The sequence below is a fragment of the Melanostigma gelatinosum genome (genome assembly GCF_949748355.1).
Source record: "Melanostigma gelatinosum genome assembly, chromosome: 16".
Taxonomy (NCBI): domain Eukaryota; kingdom Metazoa; phylum Chordata; class Actinopteri; order Perciformes; family Zoarcidae; genus Melanostigma; species Melanostigma gelatinosum.
In genome coordinates, this window is record NC_136649.1 from 12,838,417 (window position 1) to 12,864,031 (window position 25,615).

The 25,615-nt window shown below is 45.1% G+C and overlaps 1 protein-coding gene across 4 annotated transcripts in view; it reads left to right on the forward strand.

The window, feature by feature from the left end:
• Positions 1 to 23,476, forward strand: part of fermt2 (FERM domain containing kindlin 2) — a 38,777-nt gene extending 15,301 nt beyond the window's left edge. The window contains exons 4-17 of one of the 4 annotated variants that reach the window (XM_079286915.1): positions 5,887 to 6,015; positions 8,111 to 8,143; positions 9,760 to 9,985; positions 10,152 to 10,254; positions 10,847 to 10,954; positions 13,394 to 13,528; positions 14,143 to 14,192; positions 14,343 to 14,467; positions 14,597 to 14,703; positions 14,795 to 15,013; positions 17,399 to 17,419; positions 20,021 to 20,145; positions 20,277 to 20,418; positions 21,141 to 23,476. In XM_079286915.1, coding sequence (XP_079143041.1) covers positions 5,887 to 6,015; positions 8,111 to 8,143; positions 9,760 to 9,985; positions 10,152 to 10,254; positions 10,847 to 10,954; positions 13,394 to 13,528; positions 14,143 to 14,192; positions 14,343 to 14,467; positions 14,597 to 14,703; positions 14,795 to 15,013; positions 17,399 to 17,419; positions 20,021 to 20,145; positions 20,277 to 20,418; positions 21,141 to 21,314 — 1,697 coding nt within the window. In that variant the 3' untranslated portion in view covers positions 21,315 to 23,476. The remainder of the gene's footprint in view (positions 1 to 5,886; positions 6,016 to 8,110; positions 8,144 to 9,759; positions 9,986 to 10,151; positions 10,255 to 10,846; positions 10,955 to 13,393; positions 13,529 to 14,142; positions 14,193 to 14,342; positions 14,468 to 14,596; positions 14,704 to 14,794; positions 15,014 to 17,398; positions 17,420 to 20,020; positions 20,146 to 20,276; positions 20,419 to 21,140) is intronic. The other 3 variants (XM_079286916.1, XM_079286917.1, XM_079286918.1) reach the window with 3 other exon arrangements.
• The last annotated feature ends 2,139 nt before the right edge of the window (positions 23,477 to 25,615 follow it).

The following is a 25,615-nucleotide window of genomic DNA, read 5'->3' on the forward strand; positions in this document are numbered from 1 at the left end:
GCATAGTAAATAAGTGCATGTAAACAAAAGCAAGTGCATTCACAACATAACCAACAGTATTAAACAGTAGTGCATGTTTTTTCTAAATATTTTTTGCCAGGAAGACAAGCCTGTCTACTACCTCTGGCTTCAGGCATGCACGGTGGCATGTAACAATGCCCCCCCCACACACTGAAAAGCCTCTCAGAGGGGGCACTTGTAGCTGGCACAGAGAGGTATTTCTTTGCTAAAGTACTTAGCCTTGGAAAGTTAAGTTGGTGACGCTTCCACCAGTCAAGTGGATCGGTGTCTGGGTCAACCTGCTGGACCACAGGTCAGTTGTTGCGGAGTAGAATGACATCCCCTCCAGCTCCGCAGAGATCCTTTGGCGTGTACTATTGTACAGCCGAGGCAAGGCAACGTCAGAAAAATGTTTACGGCTTGGTAGCACGTATCTGGGGTCCAAAGCTTTGAGAAGGTGAATAAACCCCGGCTTTTCCACGGTGTATATGGGCACCATATCTTTTGCGATATACATCGCGACTGCATCCGTGATGGCTTTCCACCGGGCACTCTTCTTCTCATGCGGAGTACAGTTGGTGAATGTCTCCAAAATGCTGGGTTGTTGTTGTGAGGTGGCGGTGGCGGCGGCGTCGCTTGTGCTCCCGCGGTCCTGCTCCCTCCTCAGGGCAACAACGCTTCTCCCACTCGGCGGCATGCCTCTGTTTGAGGTGCTGCATTAAATTAGTTGTGCTGCTTGATTTTGTAGCAATAGCTTTTAGACAGACCTTACATCGTGGTGCTGTTTGTTCTGTGTCAGATGACACGAACCCGAACCATTTCCAGACCACCGAAGACACATTCTTCCCTCTCTTAAGAACGAGAGCTTCACTGCTGGCCGCCATTGTTTTCGTTTGTAAACAATGCGCGCGCACTCTACTACGGGAACCCAACGGGGGGGAGGGGTGGGGGCGATTTTCTCGATTTTCAATAAAACACATCGCCTTAAAGCACACATTCGAATTAATCGATTAAATCGATTTATCGCCCAGCCCTAACTGGAAGCATTTCATTTTTTTGTTATCCGGGCAACTTTGAGTTTGACAATTTCCTGTGCATGTTTTCTGCTGACTCTGAACTGCAGTATAGAGATTCGGATGGGACAGGAAGGGACGAGGCCTGTCCAGCTGGCCGTCGCTCCAGACAGCAGAGAGGGAGGGGCAGAGATACTGGAAGACAGAAACAGGGGGAGAGTTTGTTTCTGCTTGTTTTCAGCGATGTGCGACTTTGGCCCCAGTTCCTTTTCCCATACTCATTTATTGGATTTTTTTTTGTTTTTTTGTTTTTGCTGTAGTGTGTCCAGTTAAATGGTCACACAGGAGCTATTTCCTGTTCCAAAACAAGTTCAGTCCTCAGTATAGTTTTTGGCTGTTCTGATCCCCACCCCCAGATTTCCAGTCTCTTTAGCACAACTCAAACTCTGGCACAGAGTGTGCCATGGAGTGGAAAAGCATAGAAAATCAGCATAAGACTCCAATTTAAAAGTACAAAACCAATTATCACTGCTGTACTTCTCCCATGTCCATGGCAGCTGTGTCCTGATGCAGACGCAGTCCATCGGGGCTGGCTGGGAACCGAGAGGACTCAGCAAAAGTTGAAATCGCTCAGTTTCACTCCTGTTTTGACCCCTGATTATATTTGGCTGCTCTTACATCCTGTGCAGCACTGCTCATTTGATAGTGAAGCTGAGGAATTGGGGATTTTCCACTTCAGTTGCAAAACCACATTGTTGAACTCTGTCAACAATTCTGAGAATTCTCTGAACCCAAAGTTGAGTGCTTTTTGAAATCTGAAGAATCTCTCAGCTCTGGTGTTTGTTGTGATATCGTGCCAGCTGAAACTGTGTAAATATGCTGTCGGGCTGCAGCAAGTGATTATTAATTGATTAAGCTATTGAGCATTTTTTTAATAGATGTCGGAAATAGTGATAAATTCCCAAGCTGACATCTTTAAACGGCTTGTTTTGTATGACCAACAGTTGAAAATTCAGTTTATTTATGATATAAAACAGAGAAAAGCAGCAAATCTTCACATTTGAGAAGCTGGAACCAACAAATATTTGCCATTTTTGCCAGATAAATAACTTAAATGATGAATAGATGATCAAAAATGAACAACTGTTAACTAATAAATGAATCGTCAAAGTATTTTAGCTCTAAAATGTTGTATGAAATGCAAAAAGTCAGGTCTGTAGTTTGGGGGGGGGGGGAACAGAACTCACTCCTCTGGCTTTTGTAAAGGCAAATTTCTTTCCCAGTGAAGAACAGTCAAGACATGAGCTTGTCCCGTCTAGACAACCTGGGTCCCTTCCAGCACATTAAGTACACTAATACACCTCGTCCCTCTGACAGGACTCTGTTCGACTGTTCACAGATAACTAACACATGACCCTGGACCTGAGGTGGGACAAGAATGAGGCTGTTTGCCTCAGCAAAGCACCACTTCAGGGTAACACGAGTCAGGCTGTGCCACTTAAGCTCTGTGGGTTTTTAAACAATTTTTTAGTAAGCACTTGTTTGCTACCATGTGTGGCAAAACTCAGACACAATAGCATTCTCTGGAATATGCACGGGGCAGCAGCAATGTTGTAACTTTTTCTTATTCGTCAGCACTGAAACTTTACAATGAGTCAAATAAATGTCGAGAGAAAGTGTGTGTGTGTGTGTGTGTGTGTGTGTGTGTGTGTGTGTGTGTGTGTGTGTGTGTGTGTGTGTGTGTGTGTGTGTGTGTGTGTGTGTGTGTGTGTGTGTGTGTGTGTGTGTGTGTGTGTGAACACAAGGGGGATGAGTTTGAAGAAAGACGTTGACCACTGAGAGGGCGTATTGCAGAGAAGTGTTTATTCTTTGTCCTCCAGAAGGCTTTCTGGATTTGCGTCATGTGATGCCATAGAAATTCTCTCTAAATGCCAAAAACCTTACTTCACTGTACTTGTCCTCAGCTAAATTCTTAAACTCTAAAATATCTACACCACATACATTCTGATAATTACCCTTTCCCACTGGACTGAGGCTGTATGAGAGTTTTAATTAGTCTTCCATGGAACAAACACTTTATTGCTCTTGAGTATCGATCAGTCAGCCTCGCATCCCAATGAGTGCCCCCTCACAACATTATTTGTATCCATGTAGGGTCTCAAACTGTTTGTACGGTCAACTTTGGTGCTGTGAAATGAGCCCGTGTGACGGTGTTTGTGATTCCTCTGCGGTTGGCCTTACTCACTGCAGTGAATCATGTGTTCCAAGGAGTAGATCTCGCAAGCCCAGCTGGCTCTCAGCTAGGGCTGGGCGATAAATCGATTTAATCGATTAATTCGAATGTGTGCTTTAAGGCGATGTGTTTTATTGAAAATCGAGAAAATCGCCCCCACCCTTCCCCCCCGTTGGGTTCCCGTAGTTGAGTGCGCGCGCATTGTTTACAAACGAAAACAATGGCGGCCAGCAGTGAAGCTCTCGTTCTTAAGAGAGGGAAGAATGTGTCTTCGGTGGTCTGGAAATGGTTCGGGTTCGTGTCATCTGACACAGAACAAACAGCCTCAAACAGAGGCATGCCGCCGAGTGGGAGAAGTGTTGCGCCCTGAGGAGGGAGCAGGACCGCGGGAGCACAAGCGACGCTGTCTTCCTGGCAAAAAATATTTAGAAAAAACATGCACTACTGTTTAATACTGTTGGTTATGTTGTGAATGCACTTGATTTTGTTTACATGCACTTATTTACTGTGCAAAATATGTTATGTTGATGTTAGATCAGATGTTGCACTTTTGAAAATGTGAATGGTAAAGGGTCACATACATTTTATTTCATGCTGTGTTTGTATCAGTGTATTCAGTTAGAAAAGCTTACTGTAAAAAGTTACATTTGCACAGTTGTTTACAATGGAAGGCTACTATTTAATGCCATTTAATGTTATGTTTAATTTAATTTTATATTTAAATGATTCAGGGAAACAAAAGAGTGACCAAATACTTTTTGTATACTACAGGCACCTTTCTACAATGTTCAGGTTTTGTTTGCACTTTATTTTTATCAACCTACGAGGGAAAATCATCACAAAATAAAATAAAAAATTGTTTTCAACAGCTTCTGTCATCTGCAAAAATTTGTGGGGGAAAAAATCGATTTAAATCGTGAATCGGATTTTTTGTAAAAAAATCGGAGATTTTTTTTTTAGGCCATATCGCCCAGCCCTACTCTCAGCCAACCCCTCCTGCTCTGGCTCCCGTCCTGGTTACCGCCACATGTCTGCATGTCTCATTGTCGAACTCTTAAGGTGTCATTTCGGCTAATGGAAATCAACCAAGCTTTTGTAAGCATTCTAACCATCACTCACCCTCCTCCTCCTCCTCCTTTTATTTTCCCCATCACCCACTCATTATCCACTTCTCTTGTTTCCAGGCGATTCAGTAGAGACATCTAATAAATTACTTTAACAGGAACGGATTTACCACATTGAGTAAAGTCTTTACCTTTGGAGACAGACTTTTGATCGATAGAGGGTTAGAATAACGGATGAATGTTGATTATATCAGACGTTTTATTGTGTATCACATTGGTCTTGCTTGGTAGATATTTGGGCTTGGTGACAATGAGGTCATAAGTGACTTCGTAGTAAAAATGCCACATGCCTCTGCGATGCCTCACCAAGAGACGCCGTCCTACCCACGTACACACGGTTTGATGCGATGTGGGGGTGGGGGTGTGTTGGCCTCCTCGCTCAGCAGGGCTGAAGCTCGGCAGCACGCCTGCAACTCGCATGGCTGTATAAGGGCAGAGGGACTGCGCTTCATCGCTGCAGCAGAGCGAGAACGAAAGAGGAGGGAGGTTGAGCTCCCATCTGGTAGTTCTTAAAACTCCTGGAATGCTTTTGCTTTAGTTACACAAACCAAACAAGCTTTCTCACCAAGCAAAGCCGTCTCTCTCTCTCCTCCTGCTGCTCGTGCTTTCCTCAACACCATCAGCAACCTCTTTAATCGGTCACCTTTCCAATCCTTCGTCTTTAAAAAAAAAAAAGAAGAAATTAGAGAGATTCATGTCAGCGGATAAAACAAAGTGGAAATAATAAAATATGGCTCTCAAATATCAGCTTGCGTACTTGATTTGTATGGAATCTTGGGGAAAACAATATCCAGCTGAGGATCCAGAAGCGCTTGCTTCCAGACTAGCGCCATCTATTCTAGTCCTGACACACTCCGGCAGTCCCACTACTACATCAGAACCGTCCCAAGCCCGTTTTAAAGAGCCATTGCTGCTGATGAGCGATGGCTCCCTGGCCTCCAAGCCCGAGGGAGGGAAAAGAGGGCAGAGAAGCTGCTCTGTTTTAGTCATTATATTCAGTTTGATGTGTTACTGTTACATTGGGATCTTACACACAGGTCACACACTGTTTGAACAGCACAGCTTTCCCAAAATATCGTCCTTGAAGATACTGAGATACCAGAGAGGACTGAGGGTAAGACGGAGATGGAGGTTGTGTCGGCCCTGTCTCAGTTGGGGATTACAGTTCAAGCAAGATTTGTTGGGGCCCTGAGAAAAGGGATTTGCAATTTTCCACCACTCGTGTGCACAGCTGTCTCCAATTCATACACGTCTCCTCAGTCCCTTTGCATTCTCTTACTTCTCATGTTTTTACCCCCATAAATCTCTCTGTATTCACCTACATCACAGGTTCTACACAGTCTGTGTGCTCTGCAAGAGGTCATGTGATTTATTTGACGCCTGTGGTTGAAACAACACAAATTACTGTATGTTTTTAAGTGGCATATCGTCGTATTTATTGCCTCGGCTTTCTTCTTAGGCGAGATTATGTTCATTTGACGTCAAAATTAACTTTTTTGCTCTCCTTCCCTTCCAGATATCCGCCACCCAGAGGAGCTCTCTCTACTGCGTAAGCCCTGTGATCCCAAAAAGAAGAAGAAAAAGCTGGAGGAGGCAGAAGAGGACGATCTGGAGCTGGAGGGTCCGCTGTTAACCCCTCGATCAGGTGAGCTGACGGATACTAACGCCGACATGGAGTGTTTGTTCTAAAATATTACAGCTGAAAGGGTTTAGTGCGAAGGAATGATGATGAATAGAAAGGGGCAAGTGTAGGTTTTGCACTTCACATGTATAATTGATGAGTTAAAAGAGATTTGGCTCATGCGAACCGAAGCCTGTATGAAGTTTTCAGGCTCACGGTCTTCTTCGAAGTAATTATGGAGCTTTGGGTTTTATTTTTGTATTTCATTGTTAAAAGTAACTATCTCGTTTCCCTCAAGCAGCAGGTTGAATAACAGGTTCCCCTGGCCGCTGTGGAGCGTCTTGCTCTTTTTTGTTTTGTGTTAGATTGCACATGTGGTTCCAAACCCACAAAGATAACTCCAGAGTGCTGCACCCTGCTTCCAGTGACCAAATATGAACGTGTTTAGTTTTATGCCTGCATGACATCTACAGCCCTGTGCTCTCAATTCCTTGGCAGGGAGGACGAAGAATGGTTGAGATTCCACGCATAGTTGGTCACGCTGCCATTTCAAACCCAAACCAGGCTACACTGGCCCTCCTCCCTCCTTTTGCGCCAGTGAGAGTTACAACCATGTGAGCGGAGAGGAGCAGAACAAAACGGGCTGTGCTGCTGTCACAGAGTTAGCATTAATCAAAACGGCAAACGCTATGAAACGGGGCTGAATGGGGCTCTTTGTGTGGGTTGAGTCTCTTCTGTCCAGGCCTCTGGTCTGTCCGCTGGCTCCTTAGACTCAGCTCAGAAACGCATAGATGCACTCTCATGTGAGTCCAAAGAGGGCTGACAATCATTGTGAAGTTGGTGAGCCATCACAAAGCTCACGGTCAAGAAAAACAAATTCTGTTGACATGCTGATTTGCTTCACTGTGACGCTTGCAGCAGATTATGTATCTATTTTCCCTTTTTATCGAAATAAAGTAAGGGATGTTTTTAATGAATGGCAGATGCTGATCACAACTAAAGTTGCGTCATTACATTTCAAGTTCGAGACACATTTAGTTGTAGTGGGAGACTGTGGTCACGCTATGAAGCGGTGCAGAGAAACTGAGTTTGCAACAGGAATGTGCAGAATCTGTTTACCGTCAGTCACACTTCCTGCGTCCTCCCTATCGCATCACATGCTACAGTCAGAGGATAGTTCATGGCCAAGTTGTAGGGCGTTATTCTGTCCCTTGTGGGGAGGGGCTGGCCTCTCAGCTCAGGTCTCCTGATGGGAATCACAAGGCTCTGCAGAGAGGCAGCGATGCAATCACAACCACAGCCTCCCCCTGTGCAGCTAACTGCACACTCCACACCCCCTGTGGAGATGAAGAGAGGAGGGCTCCCTGTAGCTAAACCGGGGACTAACTTTTTCATGCAGGAAATAGTCAAAATCCATAGAATCCCCACTTTTCAATTGATAATAAAAAATACTCGTTAGTTGCAGAACTAAACCTTTAAAATCTTTTGAATAACTTGTTAAGAAGTAGATTCCTCCCAGTGGCTCAGAGTACATATACTGTACTGTGAGGTCCAGACTAGATGACATGGATGGGTGGTGACCAGTAGGGTCATATGAGGAGAATATGACCATTTATTTCTACTTTAAGACTGACAGCCCGTTTTCCAAAACGGCCTGCTATATCAAACGATCTCCCCTGTCAGCGTGCACAGCATAGCTCAGACAAACCAGTACTTTTTTATATTTGTGCTGCGGTTTATACATGCATGGCTGGGTCACGTTGACCGACGCCTTGCCTGGGTTTTCAATCGGTCATTCTGTGTTGGATGGCTATGAATGGGGCGGACGGGAACGACGGAACTTCACCAGTCATTCCAGGGTGATCTCCCTCTGCAAAGGGGGTAAAACTGAGTCATCCACTCTGAGGCGAACGGTTGGCAGTGCCCATGGAAATGCACACAGATCTCCCTGTTCTTGTATTTCTCTACGTTTTCTCCTTTCTCATCCGTTTCCTCTTGTTCTCGTAGAGTTTTCAGTGTCTTAAATCTGTCCGCTTGATGTTGTTTGTTCCCCTTTCCGCTTCTTCCCTCCGACTACCTCCTGTCTTTTCTTCTCTTACTCGTTCTCTTTTCATCCTAGCCTCTGAGGTAATATACATCGGACCTGTCAAAGGTAAGCTTTCCTCTTCCTCTGTCCTTTTACTCTTCAGCACTGCTTCCTCCCCCCCACCCTCTACCCATCACAGCTGGAGTGTGGAGGTCACGTGAGACCTGTAACCAGTTGGGACCAACAGCTGGGTCACCTGACTGCTCCTCCAGAGGAAGTCAGCTGATTTGGGTTGTCACATGATTAGGGCTTTGCCTCTCATTAGAAATGAGCTCAAAGTGCACTCTTTTTTTTTTTTTTGTTCCAGCTTCCCCAGGCCCGCTCACTGTGCCTGCTGACTGATGATCACTTTTTTTGCCCTTGAAATTGGGGATTACTGGGATGGTTATGGGTAATTTATTATTAGTTTTGAAGTCAGAAATCATAACAGTGATGATGTTCATTGGTCCATAATCTTACATACAGCCAATAGTCCACACAGAAATGTTTATAAAAATCAAATCCACCAGAGACACTTTCATTTATTGACAACCCTCTCATGGTTTACTTCCGGTCTCAACAGCCCATGGTGGTCCAGCTCCATCCGTCTAAGCCCTCTATGAATCCCCAGTGTGGGCGCATTATGGAGTCAAGTCATGTTAACATTCTTTGTGCCTTTTGCGCCTGCATTGGAGTCAGTAAACAGGATGGAGGAGGCCTAGTTGTGTTTTTAATGGGCTGCCAGCTTTCACCTTATACATGCTCTCGCTGGATATTTGGTTATTCCTCAAGAGACCCTTTGGGAGAAGGAAGGTACTCTCCGTGACCTGATGCACTCGGCATTTGGGAAAGACCTTGAAAACAAACGACACGCTCCCCCAAAATGGATGCGTGGCCATAGCCAGCACCCTGTTCTCATGACCGCAGCTCGCAAACACACACACTCACAAACACAAGCCAAGCCCACTTCCTGGTTTCAGAAGGGATTCAGCAGTTTAGCCAGTGTTGCTTCTTGACCTAGACCCCACAGAGGGAGAGAGGGAATGGGGGGGGGTACGGTTCCAAAAATACTACCATAAGGCCAGCCAACAGGAAATGCACACAGCTTCCCTTTGGTGGTTTGCTGATGTTTGCAGCCAAAATGAAGACTAATTTAAACGCAAAAGGAGAATATACATCTTCAACGTACAATCTCAAATGTTTTTCATCCACCCATATCTTTGCGTTCCCCCTCTCCTCTCTGTGGCGACTCGTGTAGTAGTTTGCTGTGTGCAGTGCATTCCTGCAGCTTTCTTGTGGGTGACCCTGATCATGCGCTGCGTCATCTGCATGCTGATCCACATCAATCCCGCCATCAGCAGGAGGACATGGTTGAAGCCGCTCATCTGCAAAGTGTTGGCTGGTAGTCACATGGTGTTGTTGACCGCTAGCTGGCCTGGCTAGGCTGCAAGTGTGTGCGTGTGTGCTTTTTGAAAAGTGTTCACTCCCTTTTCCCCTGATGCTGATTCTGTTGATTAACAGTAATTGTGAATATGCACTCCATTGCTTTAAAATGGTAATATTCATTCGATTTATTTCTTTTTTTTTTTTTATAAAAAAAAGTATGTATGTTGAATTGTTCCCTGAATGAATATGATTTATTTATTCTTTTTTTTTTGGACATCAGTGATCTATTAGGGACTAACTGATGACTGTGTTTTCAGGGAGCATCTACTCCAGTCCAGGCTTGTACAGTAAGACTATGACCCCCACCTATGACGCCAGAGACGGCAGCCCACTGTCTCCCACCACCGCCTGGTTTGGGGACAGCCCCCTCTCTGAGGGCAATCCCAGCATCCTCGCTGTCAGCCAGCCAATCTCGTCTCCAGACATCTTGGTCAAACTCTACAAGCCCCAGTCTCTGCTGGATAAAGCCAAAATCAACCAGGGGTGAGATGACTTTGCTGAGTGGTTAGACGGTTTGGGGAAACTGCTCATAGCCGGAAATGCTTTGGTGGATTGCAATACATATTTAGGGCTGCGCAGCTGATCAGAATCATTGAAAGAGGCTGCAGAGAGTTTGTTTCAGACGACATTGTATTCACTGTCTGTACAGGTGGTTGGACTCATCCAGGTCTCTGATGGAGCAGGATGTAAAGGAGAACGAGGTGCTGTTGCTGAGGTTTAAATACCACAGTTTCTTTGACCTCAACCCTAAGGTACGTCCCATAGACGATGCAGTACAATGTGAGTGAGCACAACCAGCATAGATACTTTAACCGGCAAGTTAGTCTGTGCATTTTTAGGGATTTTAGCCTTAAAAGTATATGATTTATGACAACATACTGACAACCTAAAGGGGAACTCGACTGATTTTACACATCAAAGTCTGTGTACAGGTCTTGGGGAGTACTGCTGCACATGTGAAAAAGTTGTACAAAGCTTTTTATGGCTCCAGAGGGAGCGGCACGGAATCTGAGAAAGGAATCTGGCAATGTGGAGTTGGAAAGAAGCTCACCAGCCCTCCGTAGCCCACTCCTCAACTCTGCTTGCGGCTATCGGCTGAGGCTATATTAGCCGCTAATAGCGTAACGCACACAAAACTCTTTAAAAACTGTTTTTAGTTGGTCTGCCAATGCTAAATCGCTGCAGTGCTCCTCTAAGTAGAGTATTTGAAAGTCGGTGGACATATGACTTCTAACCCAGTGCTTCACACAAATCTAGTTGTGTCCTGTGTGTGTGTGAGAGAGAGTCTGTTTTTACTCACTGTTTGTTTGCATGCACGTTAACCTCTGTCAAACCTCTCCACAGTATGATGCCATCCGAGTGAACCAGCTCTATGAACAGTCCAAGTGGGCCATCCTGCTGGAGGAAATTGAGTGCACGGAGGAGGAAATGATGATGTTTGCTGCCCTGCAGGTAAGGAGACTGTGTGTGTGTGTGTGTGTCTGCTCTAAATTGTCCTGTTTCAGCATTCAATTGTCACGGTCTGAAGACCTGCAGTTCTCCTTTCATGCGGAGATGGGCACATTGCCTTCTCAACCAAAAGCCAATGAATTGGGTGGGCTACCAGCCCAAAGCAGAGACGTATGGCTGCCAGCTCTGCTGCACGCATGCTTAAACTTGGCTGTTTCACATCGATACAGACTGAGTTAATGGGGGCATTATCACACTTTATTCCCACTGAGCTCCTCAATATGTCTCAATGTTAATCAATTCCCTTTTTTTTTTTACTCATAGATAATAGAAAAAAGGGTCATTAGCCTGAATGAGAATATGAATAATTTATAAATAGTTGATTACAATGAACTTGAAAGACATGAATGCATTTGCCTCACTTAGTTAATTAGAGTGAAGTGGCAGGCCGAGTGAGTCTGCATGACAAAGAACTAAAAACATGCCGTTTCATTGAAATTCTCAAATTTTCATAAATGTTCTTGACTGTATAAAATAACCTGTAGAAATCAGCATCATATTCTTCCAATTCTCTCCCTAATACCGAAGGATTTCAAGCATGTTTGTATTCTGGGCCAAGGCTGTTGGCTTAATGTGACCGAGTCATTTCTACAAACCTGCAGCCACTCGTACAGAGCTGATCGGGCCTGGACACACACGGTTCTCTTTTGAAACCAGTTTAATGGAGGTTGAAGAGGAGGAGAAATGGGGCGCAATGGAAGTGATGTACAGATGTTAGCCCCCTGTAGTCTAGGGGTGGTGCCCCTGCTATTTCTGAGCCTCATAAACTGTGGGTGCCAAGACCTGAGGACGCCACTCTGTCCTCACCCCCGGGGTAATTATAGAGCATCTAGGGCCACAGGACGCACCATCTTATAGATCGACTCATATTCCTCTCGCACTCTGAGGTGTTAGGTGTGTTTCATCAGACCAGTTATAACTACACTTAACTGGTTTCTTGTTACTCTTCCTGAGAGAGAAATGCTAATCCGAGTCGGGTGTTTAGACTGGCGGCTACCTGTCTGTTGGCATGTTAGCCAGCGACTACTATGTTTCAGCTGGCTAGCATGAGCTCGGGGCTTTTTGCTAATGTTTCACCAGTGAGAGTGGATACACAGAGTCTAAATAAAGAGCAGTGATTAACCACATGCAGTATGTTGCTGGCTTGTGTTAACATGCTATCACCTAGACGTTTTACTTTGGCGGGACTTTGAAATGAGGTAATCGGGAGTCGAGAACAGCAACTGACCTCATAGTCACAGACTTGGGTGACAGGTTGTGCTTAAACACGTACATTCTGCCGGAAACAAGCCCCTCACTGTCGCCTTCTTTAAAAAAAATTTAAAGTGGAAGAGGCAGATGAATGGAGTGTCATGGCGAGCCCTTTTTCCCACACTCTGAAGCCTTTGCAGGCTACAGCCTTGCATATCTCCCTCAAACTCTCCCTTTGTGTCTCTCACTCTCTCGACAGCTGTTCATTCATATATTGGTGGGGGGTTGGTGATGGGTTGACATTATGAATACCATTCGTCAACAAGTTGTATTTAGTGTCTGTGACTCACACTAAGAGGTAAACACGGCTGGGTTTTCAGTTCATCCTGGTGAATTGGTGGTTCCAGTGTTATCCTCACATATGTTCCCAGTAAAATACATTTCATAGCCTGTTACATTTCAGAGACATGTTGAGAACACCTTGCTTCAAACCGTACCCCTTATTTCTCTCAGGGAATTATCACCACCGACCTCTTAATCTTCCTCATCCTGAAACCAGTCTCCTTCCTCTTCATCTCCTTCAAAGATGAGGGTCCTTGATTCATCGCTGATAAACTCAATGGTGCATACGGCCAGCACTCGCTGACATAGATGCCAACACATCTTAAAGTATTTATGTGGCTATTATCACAGACCAAATAACTTTTACACGATGAAGTTGGAGGGTTTGTGCACCGGTAGCACACACAGCAGGGAACTTTATAGAAATCTGCAAAAGTGTTGACAAAGGTGTTTGAGTTGGAGATGGACTTTTCGAGCAATTGCCAGCTGTTCCCTCTTCCATTACTTTAAGTCAATCTCTTGAAACCTTGTCCACAGCACCACAGACCGAGCTAGCCTCTGTTCTCCAAAGCCACCGTACTGAACGCGTTTATCAAAAAGGAGGATGTTTAGGACATTATTCTGAAATTACTCTGAATGTAACTAGTTCATATGCATGGCTGAGAAGTCTAAAAACACGAGGGCAATTCATTTGTGGACTTCCAGATCGTAACGGTTTGAAGTTTGACCAGAAACTAGAAAATCGAACCAAAACCGAGACCATTTCAGGTCTGAAATAAAAACAAAACCTGGTTAAACACGGCAAATAAAGTGCTAAAATAACCTCAGTTATCTCCTTCTTGTCCTCAGTACCACATCAACAAGCTGTCACTCATGTCTTCAGACAACCACATGAATAACAGTGAGAAAGAGGTGGATGAGGTGGATGCAGCCCTGTCAGACCTGGAAATCACTTTGGAGGGAGGGAAGACGTCCAACACACTGGTATGACAACACTGCTTCATCTCCTCTACGCTCACTGCAGGAAATACTTTCTGGTTGTGCATCACATGTACTGGGTTCCAAAGTCGTTCTGTGAATTTATTATTTCCCCAATTGCAGCAGCTTGACAAGTGTGTTTGGTCCTTACTGTCTCCACTGTATTCTGAACACGTGTCCTTTCATCAGCTGTATTAAACAGGAAGTTAAAGCCGTATAGACACAGTACACTGACCTACGGGAGTGGAAATCCCAATGATTTTCAATGGAAGTACTACATTTCACACAGGTCTTTATGAGGCCTTCGTCTGACAAGAACCTGGGAGTGTGAGATGTTTGACACTTACACAAATCCAACAAAGGCTGCATGTTGCATGGATATGTTGTAAATATACGCGTCCTTTTATTAAAGCCGCCACTCCGCAAGAACTTAAGCTTATACAGCGTATCACAGAAAACTGTGCTTTGAGATGTTGCATAAGAAATGTTGTCTTTAGCAAAACTACTGAGCATTAAAACGGTACAGATATGAGCCTGAGGTCATTGTTTTTGGTGAACCATGTTCTTGTAGTGCTTTATATTGTTTTATACTAACAATGTGTTTTTCCCCTTCCCCCTAGGGTGACATCACATCTATTCCCGAGCTAGCGGACTATGTCAAAGTCTTTAAGTAAGTCCACATCCAGAGCTACCAGCCAACAGGGATTGAATGCGTACATTTGTCCAAAAGATGTTTCGTCTTTCAGAGAATCCGGGAATGAACATTTTCTGGCTAAATGAGAGAGCTGTTGCCTGCTCTGATCTTCTCTATATGTTCCAGACCCAAGAAGTTGACACTGAAGGGCTATAAGCAGTATTGGTGCACATTCAAGGATATCACAATTTCCTGTTACAAGAGTAAAGAGGAGGCACATGGGACACCTGCTCACCAAATGAATCTAAGAGGTGCAAACACACACAAAAAGGAAATGTCATTTCATGCCCTTGCAAGAATGCAATGCTCATTTTCTGTCTAAATAATGCGTGTGAACCTTGACCTCTTCTTCCGCCCCTCATATTGGCTTCCATGTGTAGGTTGTGAGGTAACTCCAGATGTTAACATCTCGGGTCAGAAATTCAACATCAAGTTGCTAATCCCAGTGGCTGATGGCATGAATGAGATCTGGCTTCGGTGTGACATGGTAAGACTGAAGTTAGTACGCCAGTCGTGATTATGTCTGGTCCTTTGTTAGCAGGTTGTTTTGATCACCAGCGTTTACCGTTCCCCTCCAGGAGAAACAGTACGCCCACTGGATGGCTGCATGTCGCCTGGCCTCCAAAGGGAAGACCATGGCCGACAGCTCATACAACCTGGAGGTCCAGAACATTCTGTCCTTCCTCAAGATGCAACACATGAACCGCGACCCTCAGTTCATTGAGCCAATCACCACCGATATCAACCCAGAATGCCTGGTGTCCCCGCGCTATCTGAAGAAGTACAAAAACAAGCAGGTAAGCCACGCAGGCCGTGTTTCAGATGCACAACCCTCTGGATGCGCTGTAGGGCTGCACACGGGGAAGGTAAAGGGTGTGGTGTCAAGAGACAGACATGCGGAAGGCGAATATTTGCTGTGTTGCGTCTTTTGTGTGAGGATGTTTACTTGTTTGATGAGTCTGTTGTGGGGTTAGATGTAGCAGCTTCTGATGCTTCCCAGATGGGCGCCTCCTGGCATCGGGCCTGTCTTGCATTGGAATGTAGCCTCCCTCCCCTCCTTTACTCTCCTCCTCCTCTTCCCTCCGTCGTCCGTCCGTCCGTTCCACCCCCCCCCCCCCCCCCCCCCCCCCCCCCCCGGTCTGTCCGAGGGGAAACCAGGACAGCAGACGTCCAAACCACTCAAAAATGCTTACAGTAGAGTTGCTCGTCGGACTGTAGCGGACGCTTTCTCTGCTCTCGGCCTTTGTGCTTGTAGACAAAAGTGTAGAGGACTCAGCCGTGGTCACTTCTGAGCGATGGTAGCAAGCAAGCAACAAACATCGTTATAACCAGGTGTGGAATTTAAGCACCACGAATTAATTAACTTTCTTGTCAACGTTAAGGAAACTGCTACAATGTGCTCAGCAGATTTGCATGTAAGCAACAGGCTGGTGTGTGTGTGTGTGTACATTGGAACAGCTGAGTACACGGCTGTGTGAGTTGGGGATGGGTGAGGGATGCAGGGAGGGGCGGGGTGGTTGCCTCTCCATAGCTCACTCACTCAGTCTGGTTTTGTTTAAGTGGTCGTCGAAAAGTGTAATGTTGCTGGGGATTGGAGGGAAGATGGGAGGGTGTTGGTACCGTAAGCGATGACTCAGAAATATGCTGGATGTCTAGAGAGAGGTAGACAGAAAGATGGGCGACAGCGTGTCTTGAGTATAATAACAATTACAAACCAGACTTGTTCATCGTACCTTTGCTATACTGAACTCGTCCTTGACCCATTCTTATGGGAGCGCTGTCACAGGTTAATCAACTCTACAACCTTAGTTCCATTAACAGTGCTGCTAAAAATAGGAGTTAAACCCAAAATAACAGAAGTGCCAAATATAGTTTCAGTTCTCTCTTTCTCTGAATGTCTCATTTTCTCACTGTTTTAGTCGTTGGGAAATCCCTTCAATGTAGTTGGGGGTCAATGACATGAAAGTAACTCACCATCTTTCGTAGTAAAGCGGGTTCACCAAACCCGGGGAGTGACCGAGTCATCAGATAATGCACGTTGAACCATTCAGACGAACCAACTGTGGATTTAACCGACAGTTAAAACACGATACCGAGATTTCCCAACATATTCTACACTAAAAAAACCTCCTGTGCCATGTTGTTGTTTTTTTGAAGAAGAGAAAATGCTCTGTGGCATAATACATTGCCTGGAATAGAGGCCAGCTTGAACAGGGGGGTATTAGCTCAGCAGGGTGTGTGTCCATCTGGGGCCGTGGTTCTTTGTGGTCCGGCTCCAGTCTCCCTCATAATCCCAGCCTGCGTAGGGGGGGGGGGGGGCGGTATCCCCCAGGCATACAACATGAAAGAGTAGTGGCCTATGTACAGTATGTGTATGTACCCGTGTCTCACACACACACACACACACACACACACACACATGTAGTGGGCGTGGGGCATCAGGAAATGAGCCGTGCCTTTGAATGCTGCGCGGGAAAACTGTCTGGGGGGGAAAAAAGCCCGTTAGCTCTCAGTCAGCTGTGACCCCTCCCCATCGGCCTAAATCTGGACTTCCTGTTGCGAGAACGGGCCGAGGAGACTTCTGTGCTGCAGCTCCCAGCGGATACATGCGTGGGAATTTTTTATTTTTTTTTAGATTTCCTGGACCAGTGTGGTCTCTGGCCAAAATCGATACAGTGACACAAGAGAAAACGAGCGTTAAGGACACTACAATAAACTCTGGAGTATGGAGACATGGCACTCCTACGGCTTGGTGCTTACAAAATGTGCCGCTTGATGCATGCCGCCATCCTGTGGATGAAAGGGGAAGTAAGGAGAAGGTTATTTGAATGGCCCATTATAAAGTATGTGCCGCTCCAGTGCCTTCTTACCGAATGTGAACCCACACAAATGTTGTGTAATCTTCCTCTTCTCTCCTAAAATAAATGCCTGCCGCTGTGCTCTCCTCCCTGTTGTTGCTGAATACTGCATGATCTCCAGACTCCACAGGCCCTCTCCCATCTTTTTTTAAATCTTTTATTACAATTGTGGCCTCCGACTTTATTGTTTTTGATCTTTCTTCCCTCTTACGTGCTTGTTCTCTTTGTCCAACCTTTCTTTCTTTTCTCTCCTTGTATGCATCTCCTTCCTTCCTCTGTGCCCCCCCCCCCCCCCCCCCCACCCCCCCCACCTCCCATCTTCAGCCAGGCTCCATCAGGGACTTGGTAAGTTGAGTTGTGTGTCCACTGGGTGCCTCGTAAGCCTTAGAGACATGGATGTGCATGTGTGTATAAACACTTTTTTTGTGTCCGGTTTGCCTCACCTAACCAAACGTAGTGCAGCTGTGTAACGTGTGATAGTCACAGTAGAATCAATGGAATCCTTCTTGTTGGTTTACTTGTTTGTTACGTGCCACAAGATGAGCAGATGAAACAAAATGCTATTGACACAACATTGAGACACCCGTATTTTTTACTTTTCTTTACATTGCCATTAGGGACACAGAGAAATGGTAGAAAAAGCAGCACATTCAGTAAAATAAATGCTGGTGTTTTACATGTTTTAGCCCATTTAACAGCAGTTCCATTTACCATTTAATGTGGAACATTTCTCATGGAAATTCCCAAGTTTTTAGATGAAGGGAAGATTCCATATGTTTGTGAGTTATGGGCTTTATTATACCGCCTGTGAAATATGAAAAGTAGGACAGAAACTTGCTGAAGTGATCATCACAAAATAAAGATATTTTATTGTAATGCAGTTGAATCCAAGAATGTTGCTTTTGAACACTAACGAAATGATCAACCTCATCAATTCATTCCTGACACTTGCAGTTGCATTTTTTTTTTTTTTTTTTTTTTTTTTTCTCCCAAAGAAGCTCAAGTATCTAATAATAATAATAATAATAATAATAATAATAATAATAATAACTTTAATTTATATAGCGCCTTTCAGGGGACCCAAGGCCGCTTTACAAGAGTAACAGTTAGACAAAAACAGTTTAGACAAACAGTCAGAAAAACAGAACAAGTAAACTAGGGGCCGAAAGCCTTGGCAAACAGATGGGACTTGAGGGCCCTTTTGAAGGCGTCCAGAGTGGAGATGTTGCGGATCGCCGCAGGGAGAGAGTTCCAGAGGGTGGGGGCTGCCACACTGAAAGCTCTGTCCCCGAAGGTTCGCAGTTTAGTGCGGTGTGGTGGCAAGCAGGCCAGAGTCTGAAGACCGCAGGTTCCGGGGAGGGGCATGTGGGCGGAGGAGGTCCGATAGGTACTGGGGGGCATGGGCATGGAGGGACTTGTAGGTGAGGAGGAGGATCTTGTATGAGATGCGGGACTTGACCGGGAGCCAGTGGAGGTTGATGAGGGTGGGGGTGATGTGCTGCCAGGGCTTTGTGTGCGTGAGAACCCTGGCGGCAGAGTTTTGTACATACTGGAGCCTGTCCAGGGTTTTGTTGGGTACCCCGAACAGGACACCATTGCAGTAGTCCAAGCGGGAGGTGACAAATGCATGGACCAGGGTTTCAGCAACAGACTCCGAGAGTGACGGTCGGAGTCTGGCAATGTTCCGGAGATGGAAAAAGGCAGTTTTGGTGACGGACTTGATGTGGGACTTGAAGGAAAGGGTGGAGTCCAGGATGACACCCAGGTTGCGGACTTCAGGAGATGGGGAGATGGAGCAGCCGTCAACCTCGAGGATGAAGTCACCAACCTTCCGGAGCAGCGCCTTGGGTGCCACAACCATGAGCTCTGTCTTCTTGGTGTTGAGTTTGAGAAGATTTGATGACATCCAGGTTTTTATTTCATGCAGGCAGTTGACAAGGGACTGAGGGGGGAACTGGGAGGATGGAGTAGTACTGAGATAGATTTGAGTGTCATCAGCATAGCAGTGGAAGTTCAGTCCATGATGGCGGATGATCTTGCCGAGGGGGAGCATGTAGATGGTGAAGAGGAGGGGGCCAAGCACAGAGCCTTGGGGCACGCCATGATTGACTGGGGCTAGGGGGGAAATAGAGCCGTTGATGGAAACAAACTGTTCCCTGTTATGGAGGTAGGATGAAAACCAGGAGAGGGCGGTGCCAGTGACCCCTAGAAGGTCAGATAGGCGGTTGAGGAGGATGGTATGGGAGACGGTGTCAAATGCTGCAGAGAGGTCCAGGAGGATGAGGGTGCTGAGGGGGCCAGAGTCAGCAGCAATGAGGAGATCGTTGATGATCTTAATGAGGGCGGTCTCCGTGCTGTGTTGGAGTCTGAAGCCGGATTGGAGGGGCTCATAGAGCTCATGGTTGGACATGTGGAGATGGAGTTGGCCGGCGACTACTCTTTCCAGAGTCTTACTGAGTCAGTAGCTGACTGTAACATGTGGGAGGTTGGCAAAAGGTTCACAGTGATGGATTACTTCTTGCTGACTCTGCATGTCTCTGGTGCCCTGCTCTTCCGGTGGAATTCATTGATCTAATGTTAAGATGCAGCCCGGCAGAAGAAGGATGTAGGGACAGTCTGAGAATACACACATGCATGCACACTCACACACTCGCACATTCACCTTAGTCTGGCTCCTCAGTGGGCTCATAGGTAAATATTTGTTTGTCTGTAGCAGTGTGAAGTAGAACTTCCTGTGACAGCCCTCTGCTTATTGGCTGACACTGTGTGCTGATGACTTTATGGAATTGGCCACAGCTTGTGTGTGTGGGTGCATCAGAATGTTGAAGTTTGGTGATGGGACGCACTTGTTTACGCTGGGGAGTGCGTTTGTGTTTGTGTAGACTCAAATAGCGGGAGCATACTGAAATGTCACGTGTGTGATGTTTGCGATTGTGTTTTTGTCAGATTTCAGCCCGGATCCTGGAAGCCCACCAGAATGTGGCCCAGATGAGTCTCATCGAGGCCAAGATGCGCTTCATCCAGGCGTGGCAGTCCCTGCCAGAGTTTGGAATGACTCATTTCCTCGCCAAGTAAGCTGATGCGTCTCTACACTTATACCCCCCCCCCCCCCCCCCTTCAGTTGTATGTGCCAACTCGTATTTTCATTTGATCTGCACAGTTTAATTTCACAGTAGACTCTCTGCTTCTTCTTCTTCTGCAGGTTTCAGGGTGGAAAGCGGGAAGAACTAATGGGCATCACTTATAACCGCCTGATCTGGATGGATGCGAGCACTGGAGACGCCATCAAGACCTGGCGCTTCAGCAACATGAAGCAGTGGAATGTCAACTGGGAGATCAAGATGGTAGGGAACCCATTGAACATGAATATTTTAATTTCATTGGTTTTTCTTCAATATTACAAATGTGTTTGCTGCCTATTGTCCCTCAAAGTGTTCCAAGTTAATGTTGTTTCTCGAGTTGAAACAATAAGTGGATTTAAGGGGAAGTCTGTTGATTTTGCACATCAACGTTTCCCTACAGGTCTCGGGGATTAATACTGTTATTTGTGGGACCAATCTGATGAAATTGCCCTGATGTGATGTCATTCGAGTCAGTGTCAGTTGGGGTTGAAGATTTTACGTTTGAAAATGAAAGCTATCTGAAATGATCAGACTACTGTAGCCTGCTACTAATCTCTGCTTGAAGCTAGCATACTAGAATCTCCAACCGTACTGTTGACCAAGCTGCATTGTGGGTAATGTGGGGGCTAGTTTTGACAAGGAAGAAGAAGACCATACCTCAGGTTCTACTGCATCGATTTTGATACTCGGCCCATCGGGAGCACGAAAATGTTATAGGATTGCGATCCTAAAAGTATTATCAGAACAATTGTTTTTTGGAAAAAAAACAATATTTGTACTGATTCCAGCTTCTCGGACGTAAATATGTGCTCGTCTTCTTAGATGGTGAATTGAACATCTTTTGGTTTTGTACTGTTGGGGAAACAAACATGTTAATGTAACACAAATCCGTCTCGCCCGTTTGCGTTGACGCATGACCGACGTGCTCTGCTCCGTGTGCTCAGGTGACGGTGGAATTTGCGGACGAGCCCAGTCTGTCTATCATCTGCGCCGAGGTGGACTGTAAGGTGGTCCACGAGTTCATCGGCGGCTACATCTTCCTGTCCACGCGTGCCAAGGACCAGAACGAGTCTCTAGACGAGGAGATGTTCTACAAGCTGACCAGCGGCTGGGTCTGAGCCCCCCCCCAAACCACCAGGGGCCACCGATTGTAGGTCAGGCGCCAGGAGGGGAGAGCACCGTGAATGGGGTTTATTTTATCCTCCTATCTTCTTTTTTTTTCCCCCAGTCTGTTTAATTGTTTGGAGCTGTGCCGAAGAGTCCAGACCAGCGCTACAATGACAATAGCTGACACCATTTTCATTGTCATAGGTTGTTTTGTTTTTATTTTTTTTGCATTAACGCTGACAAGGTCTTTTGTTACAAAACATATTCTGGTGAATGCAGTAAAGATGACCTGATGGATCTAAACCCCTGTGGTTGAGCAGAAGCCTAACACAAACCTCTGTCCTCCTACGTCGTCCTCTCCTCCTGGACTGATCACCATCAACTGACGTCCATGACAACCCGTTACAACCAATCAAACACCAGATTTAATCCCAAAGAGTCTTTTTTTTTTCTCTTTCTGATTAATTTTTTTTTTTTTCTCTCTGGACTAAAGGAGCTGACATCAAACTGTCTTTAAAGCATCATTAGCGCCGCTGATACTTCGTTATATTGAATTATTTATCCTAAAAGACGGACTTCATCAAAGAGTCCGATCCAAATGCTATCTGTGATCAGCAGAGGCGCCTGATCGCAGCACTACGTGTCCATCCTCTATCCACTCTATGAAGGCTTCGGTCTCTTTGAAGTCACATGTAAGCACTTCTACAGTATACAGTCCTGTTAATGAATAAGCTGATGTTGAATTTCCTTTTGCTTTTGATGTCAGTCGTCTTTGTTTCAGAGCTCGTCCGGAGCGATTGTCTCCTCTGTGTCGAGTCTCTCCAGTGGATTCTCACTGTATTAGCTGACAGGTGTGACATTGAGTTTTGTTTTGTATTTAATAGGCTGCGTATAGTGAGCATGTCTGAAAACAACAACACACTACAGTTCAGGGCACCGGGGTGAGTGCCCTGTGGGTTTGAAAATCTTTTCAAACTGATTTTAAAAAATAAATAAAAAGTCATTAGCTCTAGTGTTCAGTGTTTCTAAAGTTTCTTGAAAACTTTTCTGGATGGTGTGTTGAACTAAGGTAGCTGACTAATGTTCATGTGTATTTCAAATATCTCTCATCCTTGTTTTTAGAACTATTTGAAGATTTAACGTGAAGCTTTATGACTTTTCCAAGATGTCCGTTGTTTCCCGACTTTGAGGAAAGGCGTTTTTTCATCTTCTGACCTGGCATTCAAAAATGTGCCAAAATGCATTAACATTTCGCAAAACACGTCTGTTTATGGCTGTTCTGACCACAGCTATAAGTTAATGAACATTCTGTCTCTCACACCATATAGTATCATTATTATTATTATAATAATTTGCATCATTACACACCAGCAAAAGGTCACAGTTTGAAGAATGAATATGCAACGGTTTTTTTTTTTTGTCCTGTCCTCAGAATGATCAGTAAATGAAGTATTATTTTTTGTATCTAATGTAAAAACACAAACGTTTTATAGAATTGTACAGTTTTTTTCTGCTTTTTTTGGGGTGGGGGGGGGGGGGGGGTTGGAAGTTTTTCCTTTCAGAAAAGAGGGGAGAAGCGTTCCGTCAACGTGTATTATTCAGAATTGTGCCTGCTTCTGTTGTGTCCTTACTGAGTTTTCAGATGAAGATAAATATTATATATGAAGATAACACTAGTCTCAAACTCCAGGTTTGATTAACATATTTGTCGAGTACATATTATAATTGTTTTTTAAAGATACAAATACCTATGCCTTTTCGATGTGCTCTTTGTTCTTGCATTTCCACTTTATTTTATTGATTTTCTGCTTTTCTCTTCTGTCCATTTGTGGCCCTGAGTTGTGTTTTTAGCTCATTCTTTAGACTGACCGAAATACTTAATTTGATTTGCTCAGCGCCTTTTTAATATACTTCACTTATTTGTCTGGTGTTGTCACAACTGAAGTGTGCCATTTAATAATGTCCATATGAAGGAGACCCACGTTGTTTAGACCCTGGAGTTTGCGACAAATCAGCACAAGTGAACAGAAAACCCACGCCCAGTCTGTTTTTATTTTCTCTGATGTTGTTTTTGTTTGCCTCCAGTGTCAAGAGCAGCAGTGCATGTCCTGCTGCTCTGTTTTCTGACTGTAAAAAAAATGCATTTATTTTAAAAAATAAAGTAATTTTTATCTAAAAACTGCGCCGTCGCTCATTTGCCCAAATGCAGTATTTCTTAAGGGATACGGGTGGTGCTACTCTATATTCTAGTTATTGTGAACAATGAAAATACCAAAAATCGACAATGTGCTAGTGTTGTGACATCCCAGCCATGTCGGTGGCATTTATTCCAAAGCCTTTTCATTCCCACTAAAGACATCAATCTTCAGAAGTGGGTCACAAACATACATTAAAGTTTAATTTTTTATAGGCTCAATTTCCTCAAACAACTGAGCTCTGGGATTTTCAGAAAATGTTACTCAAGCTGAAGAACGTGCATTTGTAATGAAGGAACGTGTCCTCCTGTACAATGCTGCGGCTCGTCTTACACACTTTGTGGACATCAATGGAGATGAATGGAACAAATGAATTCGCTAGATCAGGCTTTGGTTACACAGGTTATGGTTGTTTGTAGGATGATTATTCTTATTGTTGGATATGGTCTTTTCATGACTGTTATTGCCAGCCCTGTTTTAAGGATCTCAGTCATCCAGCTCATGTTGTATTTATGAGAAGGAAGTTCAATGTGACTCACTGTTTTAGTTATGAAGGCCTCTTCTTTAGTACGGTGAGCATGATTAACTCATGGAAAAAATAACTTTTGCTCATGAACCCCATATTTTAGTGCTCATCTGAGCTCCTGAAATGCGTCATACGATCCCCCCACAGAAAACAATGCTCTGAATCTCATAAAAAAAATCAAAAAGTACACCGTTGTCTTACAGATGAAGGTTTTATGATTATACAGCAGTGCATTGAGGCGGCATCGAGCAAAGTAAGATCAAGAGGGTTAGAGATAAATAATCTACAGAAATGGTTTGCTCAGACAAACTATACCTAAAGAATGAATGAATGTCGTTGTCCTGTGTTCCTCAACACTTCCTGCACACATATGATCACTGGTTATGCTTCTCCACTAGAGGGCAGTGCCCAACCGCCTGTATTCCCTGTCTTCTTCTCGGTGAGTCCCAGATTGCTCCAAATGTTTCTTTGCCCAAATCTGACATGTTTCCAAGTGCCAGATGCACGAGGAGATTAGATCAGAGAACGCCCGCAGACAGTCTCTCCATTTGCATGCTTTGGAAACAGCACGCGGCCGTCTGTCACCGGCCGAGCAGCTGGGACACGGAGGTGTTGGTGGCCATATTAGCTGGGGAGCTGCTGACACCACCTGATGGCCATAGTAGCGCCACGAAAAGCAAATAAGGAAGGTATTAATACGGTGGTGACTGGTGATGGTGATGACATTGAGCACAGTCAATGGCCAAATCCCAATGTCCCCCCTAAACCCTCAAACCCTGAACCCTCGAGGACTTACTGACGTCACCTGAGTGGTTGAGTGTGAGAGACTGTGAGGGCTTGAGATGGTGTAAATAGGAATGGGACCAGGGGCGGGCTGGCCATAGGGGATACCGGGGGAATCCCCGGTAGGCCGACTGGGTTTTGGGCCGGTCCAATACCGGCCCACGTCCATTACTAACCGGCCCTCGCTCTGAGATCGCCGACCCCGACTATATTCATGCATGTGTTGCTTTTCCTCAGGACACTGACCATGAGAAGAGAGTGCTCAGAGGTGTGTTTGTTGCCATCCTCACCATCATTGAAGATGATGATGCTGCCATATTACCAAAGGTGCGAGATGTAGCGGTTGTGTTGGAAGGGACCATCGTGCTTCAAGACCTACCAGACCTCTCTACTGCCTTTGCATACCTCTTTGGCCTACTGTATGCCATCGACATTGACTATCCAAAGGAGATGAGGTTTACCTTCGAAGGGATTCAAACAATCTTTTTCGAACTTGGCTCTCGACGCTCGCAGTGCATACGGTCTCTGAAAACAAAGCTTTTGCTCTAAATCTGATGGGGAAGCCAGACAGGACCTAATGCTTTGTTTTGTTCCTGTTTGAGTGCATTGTTTGTTCTCATGTGTAACCTTTTAAGTCACCTTTGCCTCAGATTCACAGAATTTGAAGAAATGTCAGTTGGCAGTTCACAATAGGGACACATCCAGTATTTAAACTGTTCATGTTCATTGTTGGTACTCATGTATAAGTTGTGTGTGTGTGTATGTATGTATATATATATATATATACACGTAATATATATATATACAC